The sequence below is a fragment of the Aquarana catesbeiana genome, linkage group LG03 (genome assembly GCF_042186555.1).
Source record: "Aquarana catesbeiana isolate 2022-GZ linkage group LG03, ASM4218655v1, whole genome shotgun sequence".
Lineage (NCBI taxonomy): Eukaryota > Metazoa > Chordata > Amphibia > Anura > Ranidae > Aquarana > Aquarana catesbeiana.
In genome coordinates, this window is record NC_133326.1 from 221,128,243 (window position 1) to 221,141,811 (window position 13,569).

At 44.8% G+C, this 13,569-nt stretch overlaps 1 protein-coding gene across 3 annotated transcripts in view; it reads left to right on the forward strand.

Annotated features, from left to right (window-relative positions):
• The window catches only part of AASS (aminoadipate-semialdehyde synthase), a 243,251-nt gene that overhangs the window by 210,383 nt on the left and 19,299 nt on the right, over window positions 1-13,569 (forward strand). For all 3 annotated transcript variants that reach the window (XM_073619794.1, XM_073619795.1, XM_073619796.1), the window contains 3 exons: window positions 1,828-1,995; window positions 10,529-10,624; window positions 11,699-11,814. In XM_073619794.1, coding sequence (XP_073475895.1) covers window positions 1,828-1,995; window positions 10,529-10,624; window positions 11,699-11,814 — 380 coding nt within the window. The remainder of the gene's footprint in view (window positions 1-1,827; window positions 1,996-10,528; window positions 10,625-11,698; window positions 11,815-13,569) is intronic.

Here is a 13,569-nt window from a genome sequence, read left to right on the forward strand (position 1 = left end):
TGTATAACAGTGTAAATTAGCTGTCCCCTCAAAATAACTCAACACACAGCCTTTAATGTCTAAAACCACTAGCAACAAAAGTGAGTACACCCCTAAGTGAAAATGTCCAACTTGGGCCCAAAGTGTCAATATTTTGTGTGGCCACCATTATTTTCCAGCACTGCCTTAACCCTCTTGGACATGGAGTTCACCAGAGCTTCACAGGTTGCCACTGGAGTCCTCTTCCACTCCTCCATGATGACATCATGGAGCTGGTGGATGTTGGAGACCTTGCGCTCCTCCACCTTCCATTTGAGGATGCCCCACAGATGCTCAATAGGGTTTAGGTCTGTAACCATGCTTGGCCAGTCCATCACCTTTACCTTCAGCTTCTTTAGCAAGGCAGTGGTTGTCTTGGAGGAGTGTTTGGGTTCAATATCATGTTGGAATACTGCCCTGCGTCTCAGTCTCTGAAAGTAAGGGGATAATGCTCCTGCTTCAGTATGTCACAGTACATGTTGGCATTCATGGTTCCCTCAATGAACTGTAGCTCCCCAGTGCCGGCAGCACTCATGCAGCCCCAGACCATGATACTCCCACCACCATGCTTGACTGTAGGCAAGACACACTTGTCTTTGTACTCCTCACCTGGTTGCCACCACACACGCTTGACACCATCTGAACCAAATATGTTTTTATCTTGGTCTCATCAGACCACGGGACATGGTTCCAGTAATCCTTGTCCTTAGTCTGCTTGTGTTCAGCAAACGGTTTGCGGGCCTTTTTAGAATCATCTTTAGAAGAGGCTTCCTTCTAGGACGAGAGCCATGCAGACCAATTTTATGCAGTGTGTGGCGTATGGTCTGAGCACTGACAGGCTGACTCCCCCCACCCCTTCAACCCCTGCAGCAATGCTGGCAACACTCATACATCCATTTCCCAAAGACAACTCTGCATATGACGCTGAGCACGTGCACTCAACTACTTTGGTCGACCATGGCGAGGCCTGTTCTGAGTGGAACCTGTCCTGTTAAACCACTGTGTGGTCTTGGCCACCGTCCTGCAGCTCAGTTTCAGGGTCTTGGCAATATTCTTTTAGCCTAGGCTATCCTTATGTAGAGCAACAATTAATTTTTTTCAGATCCTCAGAGAGTTCTTTGCCATGAGGTGCCAAGTTGAACTTGAAGTGACCAGTATGAGAGAGTGAGAGCGAAAAAAACAAATTTAACATACCTGTTCCCCATTCACACCTTAGACCTTGTAACACTAACGAGTCACATGACACCGGGGAGGGAAAATGGCTAATTGGGTGCAATTTGGACATTTTCACTTGGGGGTGTACTCACTTTTGTTGCCAGCGGTTTAGACATTAGTGGCTGTGTGTTGAGTTATTTTGAGGGGACAGCAAATTTACATTGTTATACGCTGTACATCACTACTTTACATTGTAGCAAAGTGTCATTTCTTCAGTGTTGTCACATAGATATAATAAAATATTTACAAAAATGTAAGGGGTGTACTCACTTTTGTGAGATACTGTGTGTGTGTGTGTGTGTGTGTGTGTGTCTGTGTGTGTATTGTTCCATCTCTACCTTTTTGACAAAAATATCTATTGTCCGCTGCGCCAAGTGAACAGTCGTCAGCAGTACCTGATAGTGTCTAGGCAATTTTGCAAGTGTCCTGGTACATTTTCACAATAGTCTCATATCTTTTAATAAAATCCTAACTAAAGACATTTCACTGACCGCCATTTGAGTCCCATTGATAAATAGAAGTGCACAGGCAGGCTTTCCCTAGTTATCACTGAACTTTTTTTTTCTTTTTAATGGTTTTCATTTTGTCTCATAGGTTGTTAATATTGCAGCTGGAGGCTCACTGCTGGAGTCTGTTACTGTCATGGACTGTTTTCCTGGACTGAACTTAGAAGGCTTCCCAAACAGGGACAGTACCAAATATGCAGAACCCTATGGCATCCAGTCAGCCCATACATTGATGAGAGGGACTCTGAGGTACAAGGTATGCTGTTTCTGTGCTCGTTTGTATTAGAAATAGGCATCTTAACCAGCTACATACGTCCAAAGAGTGAACCTTTAATCACAAGCTGATGGCATCAGTAGCCATCTGCTTGTGCGGGTTTTGAAAGTGATACCGCAGCTATGAATGTGCAGTATCGCTTTCACAGAGTCGGCAGCACGGTTCCACTCCCTCCTCCTGTCGTTCCCGAGCCCTCCCGCTCTTACGGGGAGCCCAGGAACACAACCGCCGGTTAATGGAGGGAGAGCATTGTGAAACCGAGGTAAATCCCTGCCTCGATCTCACAAACCCCTTGCAATAGCAATCAAGTAAAAAGAAATAAGAGGGGGCGTGGCCAAGACCGGCATGTGAGAGGACGCACTTCTCACAGCTCCTGCCTGATCCGTGTATTGATCCTTCCCCGGCATCGTTGATCCTGCTTTTTTCAGCCCCCCAACTGGCTACCGAGTCCCAGCACCCCCCGGACCCACCGCCGGCCCTCTGCAAGAGGGGGAAAACCCGCCGAGGCCTGTTGGAGATGGCGGGACCGGAGTCCCAAGATGGCGCCGCCACGCCCGCAGCCCTGAATCAGCGCGTCCCCCGGATGGTGGATAAGCTGAAAGACAGCAGCAGCAAGAAAGCACCGAAGACTCCGGGTAAGGAACAGTACAGAGATATCCTTTATTATGCCCAGAAACTACAGGGCCCCGGGACAGCAGACGAGGGGGGGTCAGCTTACAAAAGGGGAGAGGCTGACAAGACATCACAAGCAGACTTGGATATGGACACAGTGAGCACACCTAACCTTTTCATGGAGGAGGACACTCGCCCTCCCTCCCTCCCCCCTCCCTTCCTCCCCCCTCCCTTCAGAAGACTCCCCAGAGACTTTGGAACAGCCTACATTAGCTGAAATCCTGAAAGCAGTTCATATGTGTACAGCTGCAGTTAATGTCATGAAAGACCAGTTGGGGGGGTCAGGGAGGAGATGTCATTTCTCAGACAAGACCTGCAAAAAGTCAGGGAACGTAGAGCAGAGTGAGTGACATGGAGGACAAAATCCCTCCACTTGCACAAGAAGCCAGAGCAGCACACCGCATGGCCCAAGACACATACAACAGGACTGAGGACACAGAAAACCGTTTACGCAGGAACAACGTTCGTATAGTGGGGCTCCCCGAGAAATCTGAGGGTAAGGACCCCACCACCTTTGTGGAGAACTGGTTCATTGAGATCTTTGGCCGGGATGCATTTTCCCCTTTTTTCACAGTGGAGAGAGCACATAGAGTCCCTGGCAGACCCCCCCCCCCACAGGGGGCCCCTCCCAGATCCATGTTGGCAAAGCTACTACACTATCGGGACAGGGAAGCTATATTAAGATGTGCACGTGAGAAGGCAAACATAAAGTTCAATGGTGTCAGAGTGTCATTCTACCCGGATTTCTCAGCGGAGGTGCAGAGAAACAGAGCGAAATTTGGGGAAGTAAAGAAACGTCTGAGAGCCCTGCAACTACCATATGCTATGCTCTACCCGGCCAAACTACGGGTGACGGCGGATGGGCATGCACAGTTTTTTGAATCACCCAGAGATGCAATGATGTGGTTAGATCACAATGAGCAAGCCCTGTGACACCGTCGGCCAGAGGCGGAAGGCGACTGACTCTGACACTCAGCCAAGGCTACCTCTTAACACAGATTATGCTGATGCTGTTGTTTTTCTAATGACCAGATGCCGGGAACACATTCCATGTATAGAAATGCTGGAGATAAAAGAACTGTGACTTTTCTAATTTTTCTTTGTCCACGGAAATCTGTTCTGATCTGGTGGCAATGCGAGTTTTTACAGTCAGACAGTTTTTAGGCTGTGCAATCAGGCTATGTTTGGCCTGGCCGATGAAGATGTTGTGGTTGATCCTATTATCCTGCCCCGCAACGGCGGGCATCGACACCAGTGGGGGATATCGGTCATGGATCCGCCATACTACAACAGAAATAAAGTTTGTTGGCACCGTTGTGCCTGGTTATGGTTTACAGTATGCACTATTTTACAGTCCAGAGACTTGCCTGAATTTGCCTACTAGCCTCTTTGATAACTTGCCACCCACATGTAAGGATGCTTTTCAATGTCTACATAGACTCACCGTACAGATGAACACTGTTCACTCATGCCAATTGATGTCTACACTTCCATTATGGTGGGATCTTCTTCGTTGATTTCTTGGAATGTTAGGGGCATGAACTCCCCCCTTAAGCGCTCTGATATTTACCTGTCTAAAGAAGTTTTTTCCTGCTGTTATATGTCTACAGGAGACGCATTTGACTGCAGAGTCCAGGAGTTGTTTAAAACACAGATGGACAGGATGGGCCTATCACTCCACTCACACCTCTTTTTCTCGGGGTGTGAGTGTAGTGATACACAGATCCCTGGATTACCAGGAATTTGCCTCTAAGATAGATACAGAGGGGAGATTTGTATTTCTGCATTGTCGCATTGGTATCTTGCATTGTGTTCTAGCCTGTGTGTATATACCCCCTCCATTTGATGCACGGGTGCTCCGACTTCTCCTGGAATTTTTGACGGATAAGCCGAACCTCCCTATGCTTATTGTAGGGGACTTTAATAGTTGGTTAAACCCTGCTTTAGATAAACACCCACCCCCGGGAATACAGGCCCCATGCAGGGCAACACCACTAGCTAGGCTGTTACAGGAGCTGGGATGGCTAGACATATGGAGACATAGAAATCCAGTAACTAAGCAATTCTCTTGCTTTTCAAATACCCACGGGTCGCTATCCAGGATAGATCTGGCTGTGGGAAACTCGGGCATGCTTCCATCGGTCTCTGACGTTTCATATAAACCCAGGTGCGTATCAGATCATTCCTATATGGTACTAAACCTTGTTACAACGCAGGGGTCCATGCTCCCTAAAGCACCCTGGAAATTTAATGCCTTTTGGCTTCAGCTGTTTGCATCTCCTGAGAGACTAGAGGGAAGCATCCGTGGGTTCTTTCGGATTCAGCCAACTCCAGCCGCTGTTTTGGTGGAGTGGGAGGAATTTAAAATGTATCTACGTAGACTGCTAAGTAATGAGGTTACCAAGGTTAAGCAACGCTCTGAAACTCTCAGGGAGACACTGGAGGTGCAGGTTCATTCCCTGGAGGAGAAATATGTGCAGGATCCCACTGACTCCGCAAGGGAGGCCTGGCAGGCAGCTCAATCTGCTTATGGGCACCTCCTGGCCTCCTCGGCGGAAAAGAAAAGATTTTTTTCTAAAACTGCTTTTTTTTGAGGAGGGGGAGACAACAGGCCGCCTTCTGGCTAGAATCGCTAACTCAGAACAGAAGTCTCCAGTAATCGGAGCCATAAAAACCAAAAGGGGACAGTTGGTACATTCGCCCGATTTAATATTGAACACACTAGCTGAGTTTTATGAGAGATTATATCGCCCGACCTAGATACAGGACCCGGGTGAGTTGGGTAACTATTTAGATGACATAGTCTTCCCGCAGCTTACTGCATCACAATGCCGGGAGTTGGACTCCCCGATATCCCTGGAGGAACTGCAGGTGGCTGTGGCTGCGTTTCCCAATTGTAAGGCCCCAGGGGGAGATGGTATCCCTATGGAGATATATAAAAGCTACTCCGAAGTATTGTTACCCAAGCTATTGGCAATGTTTAACGCGGCCAGAGACCAGTCTGCCCTTCCACCATCTATGTCGCAAGCCCATATTGTGTTGATTTTGAAACAGGGAAAGGACCCCGTAGATCCAGCATCCTATAGACCGATATCGTTACTCCAGTCAGATATTAAGATCCTGGCCAAGGTACTAGCCCTTAGATTAAATAAGGTGATCACCTCAGTCATACATTCAGATCAGGCGGGATTCATGCCAAATAAATCTACAGCGATAAACCTGAGAAGGCTATTTCTCAATATGCAGACACAGACTGATAATATGGGATCAAGGGCTCTTTTGTCACTAGATACTATGAAAGCCTTTGATAGTGTGGAATGGCCCTATCTCTGGGAGGTGTTGAGGAGATTTGGCTTCGGGGTCACATACATTACTTGGGTACGCTTGCTGTATCATTGCCCTCGGGCGGCTATAAGGGAGGCAGGTAGAGTATCACCGTCATTTACTTTAGGCCGGGGCACGCGGCAGGGGTGCCCTTTGTCCCCCCTGCTGTTTGCCCTGGCAATAGAACCCCTGGCAATTAAGATTAGAAATCATGGGGGTATCACAGGCTTCTGCTATGGAGATAGACAGGAGAAAGTGATGCTATATGCGGATGACACCATGATACTGCTGGGTGATATGGAGCAATCCCTGAGGAACACTATGGACACAGTGATTAGGTTTGGGGAATTTTCAGGCCTGAAAATAAACTGGGCCAAGTCTGCTCTGATGCCCCTAGATGGTACCACAGTACAGGATGGTGAGAGGATAGGAGAAATTCCCGTTACCAACTCCTTTAAATACCTGGGGATATGGGTAAAACCCCGAATTAGGGAATATGGCCAACTTAACATTTCCCCACTTTTAGCCAGGTTTCAACAGCGGGTCAAGACATGGAACACCCTGTGTATGTCAGTTGCGGGCAGAGTGAATCTAATTAAAATGATTCTGATGCCCCAACTGCTATACCTGCTACATAATTCCCCAGTAGTAATCCCACTGAAGACCTTTAGGATAGTCAATACCATATTCCGTGAACTAATCTGGAAAAATAAGCCCCCTAGGATAAAACTAGAGCACCTGCAGCGCCCTAAAGACGATGGTGGCCTCGCTCTCCCGAATCCTTGGTTGTACTACCTGGTGTCCCAGATGCAACACTTGATAGGTACTATGGCCAGGGAGGGAGACGGGGGTGGCAGATCCCTTGGTGCTTCTGAGGGTATTATGCTTCACGCAGTGGGAGGGCGATCAGTCCCGACTGCTCTTGAGGCATTGGCCTTTGGTAAACCTCAAAAAAGCTTTTCTACGTACAGCTTAATACAAAAAGTATGGAACAAAGTCAGATATATGCAGGGGGTCAGGGGTTTTAATGAGTTTAGCCCGATTTGGGCTAATGGGGCCTACCCGGAGCTGGCTAAATTGCAGCACTCGGACAAGTGGAAGAGATATTGTATTTTCTACTTGGCTCAAGTTATTAGTAATGGGCAACTGTTGTCCTTTGAAATCTTGAGAGAGAAATACGGGCTACCACAACACATGAAGTTCTATTATATGCAACTCAGACATGCATTTATAGCCCAATCTAGAACCACTGAGTGGCATATGGACCCTAATCCCATTCTTTCCCAACTTAAAACTGCGGAGGTCTCCAGGGGATTTATCTCCCAGTGCTACGGCACATTATCTACTCAATATCTTTCTAAACACCCCCTTACGGTCAAAAGAAAATGGGAAGCAGACATAGGGCCCCTAGATGATGATCAGTGGGAGGAAGCCCTACAATCAGTGGCTATTTGTTCCCTGAATGTGACGCAAAGGTTGACCCAACTATACACACTTCTGAGAGTATACTACACGCCCCATAGATTGCATGCCATAGGACTGACGCCCACCCCGCTGTGTACTCGATGCAAAAGGGACCATGGTGAGTTGATACATATGCTTTGGCGATGCCCCAAACTGCATGTGTATTGGAAGGGGGTGATAGAGGTTCTGTCTGCGGTGTTTGGGGTACAGATTCCTCTGGACCCTAGACAGTGTATTCTGAACCTACTGGACGAATTAGAGTGGGAGACGCATACTAGAGAAGCCCTTACAAGGACCCTTTTCATGGCCCGTAAATTGATTATGATGCATTGGAAATCTGAATCGCCCCCTACGGTTAAGGAGTGGATTACAGCAGTGCGTAACACGCTGAGGATGGAGAAAATCATATACCAGCATAGGGGTTGTGCCGCCAAGTTCGATAAATTGTGGGAGCCGTGGCTGGGAACTCCGGGATTGGCCCCGGAGGACCTAGTCATGGATAGACTCCTGAGACTAAATGCGGGTTGAGAGATCCCACGCCCATATAATCTGTTGGAGCATGTATTTGAACGCAGAAGCATTGGATGCTATGTGGGGTATTTTGACTGTAGGGTGTTCAAGGGTGAATTGAATGTCATATTATTTTGCATGTGTGAGGCTTGGCTCTCAGGGAACTGGGGGTGATATACCTAGACGTAATTGCATAGTTTGTGGATCTCTGGATTGTATGCTGTTAATTTTCAATAAAAAATTTTCTGGATAAAAAAAAAAAAAAAAGAAATAAGAGAGAAAAGTTTTAAAATAAAATCATAATTATACTTCAAAATAAATATTACCGTAACCCCCTGTTGCCCCACACACATGAGTAGATGAAAACGCAAGTCCAGGGTGCGCATGTGTATGTAAACTGCGGCGCACCACACGTGGGACATATCGCTGCGAACGTCAGAGTGAGAACAATAATTCTAGCATGAGAGGTCCTAGTTAACTCCAAACTGATGAGCTATAATATAGGCTTTTAAGGCATCACCTATGGTGATTTTCGGGCACCATAGTTCTTTGCTATATCCCAGGCGCACACAATTTTAATACATGGAACATTTGGTATCTATTTGCTTGATGCAACCTCCTCTGTTAACCAAAAAATGGCCATTATATTGTGTGTTTTTGCGCTAAAATTTATTTTATTATATCTTTTCCTGAAAATTTGCATTTAATAAAAAAAGTTGTGCAAATATCATGTGACACCTTTAAAAGACTAACACTTTTTTTATTCTACAGGGCCTCTGCTTTCAGAAAATATATAATGTTCTGGGGGGTTAATACATTTTATTGAAAAATTAAGATTTTTACAAGTATGCGAAAAAAAAATTGCCATTATATTTAATATTTCAGCCCTGAATCCCCTGGCTGACAGCAGAGATGAGTCAATGGTTGTTAGATCAGCCAGCGGGTGCCAATACAAAAAAGCGCCCAAAAACGTATGTCCATTTTGCATCACGCCAAAGCAGTACCGGGATTGCGCTGTGCAGAGTTGCATCGATGTGAACAGGAACCATCAAAAATGATGTGATTTACGTTCTGCAACTCTGCAACTGAAATTATACTAATGTGAGCAAGGCCTAAATTGGTGTTTGAATGTTTATATTTTTTCTGTTGTAGAGATCTGGGAATGATCCTTCTCATAGAAAGCAACCACCAAATTAACTGCTATAGATTTGTTTGTTCCCCTTTTTATTTTTACTAGTGAGTAGCACGATGACTCGCCTTTTTTAATAAAATTGATCAATTTTCTTATCTTAATATCAAACCAGACCAGGGATTATTTTACTGATTTATATATACAAATGTGTAAGTTCTAAAATAGCGAAATAATCACATTTTAAAAACCTGATCCCAATATGGGAAAAACATACTACCAACACATTCCTATTTAGGAATAGCTGAATTGATTATTTTACTGCAAACAGTTATATCCTGCGTGAATTGGGAATGTCCATTTACATTACTGTATTTTTCTAATATATAACTTGACATGTCTGAGGGGTTGCTTTACTAAAGCCATTTAAAGTTAAGTGAGCCTGCTTGTGTCCCAATCATATGCAGGGGAATTAAAAGATTCTGCAATTGATTGCATGTCTGCAGTTTTTGCAGGTACTGTATAAATTATCACTTTAGTAAATCACAGTTTGATCTGAATTATGGGTATTGTTTTTATTAAAATTTTATATGCATTTTAGTGCTATTATTTTGTAGGATAACGGAGGCTCACCTTGGTAATAGAACCCACAACCCATTGGCATTACTGATTAATGGACACTTAAAGTGGTTGTAAACCCTTTACAACCACTTTAACCTACAGGTAAGCCTAGATTAAGACTTACCTGTAGGTGCTTGAAATATCTCCCAGACCTGCACGGTCTAGGAGATATTTGCAAATCGCCGCAGGGCAATTTCTTCTATGCATGCGCCGGAGTTAAAAAGGGCACGAAGTGCTGTTTCTAGCTGGGGTCATGCCGCTAAAGGCGGCTCCCGCACGCATGCGTGGGAGTGACGTCACGCGACTCCGGCCAGTCACAGAGCCGGAGTTCGCGGCCCCGAAAGGAAGAGGGTTGAAGAATGGACGCTCGCTACTAGTGAGGAAGGCGGGGACATCGCGGGTTTCTCCTGCAGGTAAGTGTCACATAATGGGCTACTATGCAATGCATAGTAGCCCATTATGCTTTACCTTTGCAGGGAAACAAAGAGGAAGTAACACCCATCAGGGTTTACTTCCTCTTTAAAATCAGTAGATCTACAACTGCAGTGGAACCACGTTTTCAGCGTACGTTTTCTGGCTAGTCTTGTAAACTATTTGGCTAGCAGGCATGTTTGGCTGGATGTTAGACCGATGTAAAACCCATAAGTGCCGCATTTGTCAGGGTCTAGCGATGCACATTCTGTTATAAAAGAGAGACTGACAATGAAGTAACATGTCTAATCCCTTGCAAAAAGAAGTTGTGCTCTCCTAATGTTTGATGATGTTACTTGAAGGTCCTGTTCATTGTTTCCACAGGGATTTGCTAAAGCAATGAGTGGCTTTGTGAAGTTAGGACTAATAAATGGAGATCCCTGTCCATTGCTAGCCGTGGATGCTCCAGTAGTAAGTTGGGTGAGTAACTATTCTTATTACACGTTATATGTTTCTGCACCTAACTGAAAGTGGACATAATTGTATTTGTAAAAGCTGATGTTTAGCTAAAAAAAAAAAATAAATCTCTAAAGCTTTAGTGATGATACTTACCTGTAATGAGGTATGTCCCACATTGTGCAGGCTGCTGAATCCATCTTTGCAAGGATGCTGGTCCTCCCATCTCAGAACATTCAGCAATGCAGGGGGTTGATAGTTATAGGACTTCAAGCGGAATAGCAGTGAAGATGGTACAATGGCGACCTGCCTCCTCCATTGAAAAAGTTAATTTGTTGTTTACTCTGCATTAAACACTATCTGAATGGGAGAGATCAGTGACATGATATTCTCCCTCATTCAGAGAGTAAACGATGAAACTCCCCTCAGTGGAGGAGGGGGACGTTTCCCCATTTGGCCATCCTCACCGTTGTGTCCAAAACCAGAATCTATTATCCCCCACAGCGCAAGAAGTTCAGAGACGAGAAGAAGACCAGGCACCTTGCAGAGAAAAGTTCTTCAGGATCCAGCTGTCTGCACAATGTGGGACATGACCATATTATTGACATGTTCCGTAAACTGAGTGCTGTTACATTGTGACAACATTTTCCATTTAACCCCCTTTGTCCTATGCATTTCCTATCTCACGTTCCTATAATAGGTGCCAAAACCTTAAATTCAGATTTTTAGAGATAATGGCTTTTTAGAATGAGGTGCAAATGACTAGCGAAAAAGTGCTTTTTTTCCATTTATGGAAAAGTGTTCTGTGAATTAAAATAACTATTCATTTGTGGTGTGTTTTAATAGACAGTAAAATCACAGCTAATAGGGCTTGCTTATATTAAAAGAAAATAGAGATGTGCACACCAACCATTAACATTTTACTTGTTTATACTAGTTGGATCACATAAGTTAGCTTTGATAAGTTTCCATGGGAAATAGTTCTGTTTTCTTCCTGCATTTATAACTTTTAGATCAATCAACCTAGTGTCATTTCTAACAGCTGTACACAGTGTAACTAACCTTATCTGCATTGCTTTAACCAATTATGACATGCAGAGAGAACTCATCTGCCATCTGCTGAAGGTTCCATCCTCCACCAGTACTGGCCACATCAAGGAAATGGTGTACGACACGATCGGAAGGGATGACAGCAACCTGGAAGCCATCGAATGGTAAGGGCAGTTTTTATTACTAAAAAAAACAAAGGGCAATCAGCGCAAACTATATGTAATAACGGATGCAAGCTGAACACTAAAGGAATTCACCAACCTCAATAACAATCATTAGACAAATAAGTGCAGCGCAAAAAAAAGGCTAAGAAATATGTTTTTTATGAAAGTCCATATGTTCACACTTAAAATACAATTCCTCTTGACACGAACAGGCCAATCCCTTCTCCTAACGCAACAGATGTGGTAAATAGAATCCTGAGAATGTGCTTACCGGACAAGGTGGACCCCTTAATTACAGGGGGTCAGACAAGCCTGAATGAGCCACTGGTGAATAGCTACACTGGATCTCATCTGCAGGGAACAATCTTCAGTTGTCCTAGGTAAATCAGTACCTTGAATGCAGGGTGGAAAGCAGCAGTACCCAAGGAAAAAAAGAAAACTCTAAGAGCGGTCCGTATAAAATTCCTTCAAAATGTATTCAGCATAAAACGATTTTCTATATAAACGCGCTCAGCGGCGCAGCAAGTAACAAGAAACTCTTGTTCAATGGAGACAGTCTGTTCGCGTCCGAACAGCTGTAAGCTTGAGATGGCAGCGGTTGACGTTGTGAAGCTCCGCCCCCGTACGCGGATCCGGTAATCGGACACTTCCTGCAGACATTCAGCGTGTATTTCTATCCCCCTGGGTGACAGGCTAGCTCCACCCTCGCTGACGAAGTCCTTTAGACGTAACGCCACGTACGGGGGCGGAGCTTCACGACGTCACCCGCTGCCATCTCAAGCTTACAGCTGTTCGGACGCGAACAGACTCTCCATTGAACGAGAGTTTCTTGTTACTTGCTGCGCCGCTGAGCGCTTTTATATAGAAAATTGTTTTATGCTGAATATATTTTGAAGGAATTTTATACGGACCGCGCTTAGAGTTTTCTTTTTTTCCTTGGGGACTGCTGCTTTCCACCCTGCATTCAAGAAACTGATTTACCTAGGACAACTGAAGATTGTTCCCTGCAGATGAGATCCAGTGTAGCTATTCACCAATGGCTCATTCAGGCTTGTCTGACCCCCTGTAATTAAGGGGTCCACCTTGTCCGGTAAGCGCATTCTCATGATTCTATTTACCACATCTGATGCATTAAGAGAAGGGATTGGCCTGTTCGTGTCAAGAGGAATTGTATTTTAAGTGTGAACATATAGACTTTCATAAAAAACACATTTCTTAGCCTTTTTTTTGCGCTGCAGTTTTTATTACTATTTACCTTGCTCACCATTAGGAGAGCGAAAATCTCTTTAAAGTCAAATTTTATGTTCTTAAAATTGAAGTATGGGCAACGTTTTTGTAGAATTATGTACTCTCCAATGAAGTGTGCCCCATCTCTGACTGCTGCAGCGATTGTTATTACCTTTTATTTTTATTCAGCCTGTCCTTCCCTGCTGGCCCTGAACATCTAGCGTTGAGACCTTTAGTCTCAGGAGGTGGCTCGTTCAGCACCAGCTCCATTCTTAAAAAGCCTTGCATTCTTTTGACTTAACACAAGACTGTGAATGTAGGAGGTGCGAATGAATCGCATTATCTTCCAGTTACAAAATGCCTTGCATTCAGTTAAAAGAAGGCAAGCCTTTGTATGAATGGAGGAGGTGCCAAGCGAGAAACCTACTTTGATTCCTATACTAGAGCCAGATCTACAAATCATGGCGCTGAGCATTTGGTACTGAAAGGGGAGTGCGTGTTTCATAAAAGTGAAAGTAATAACAAATG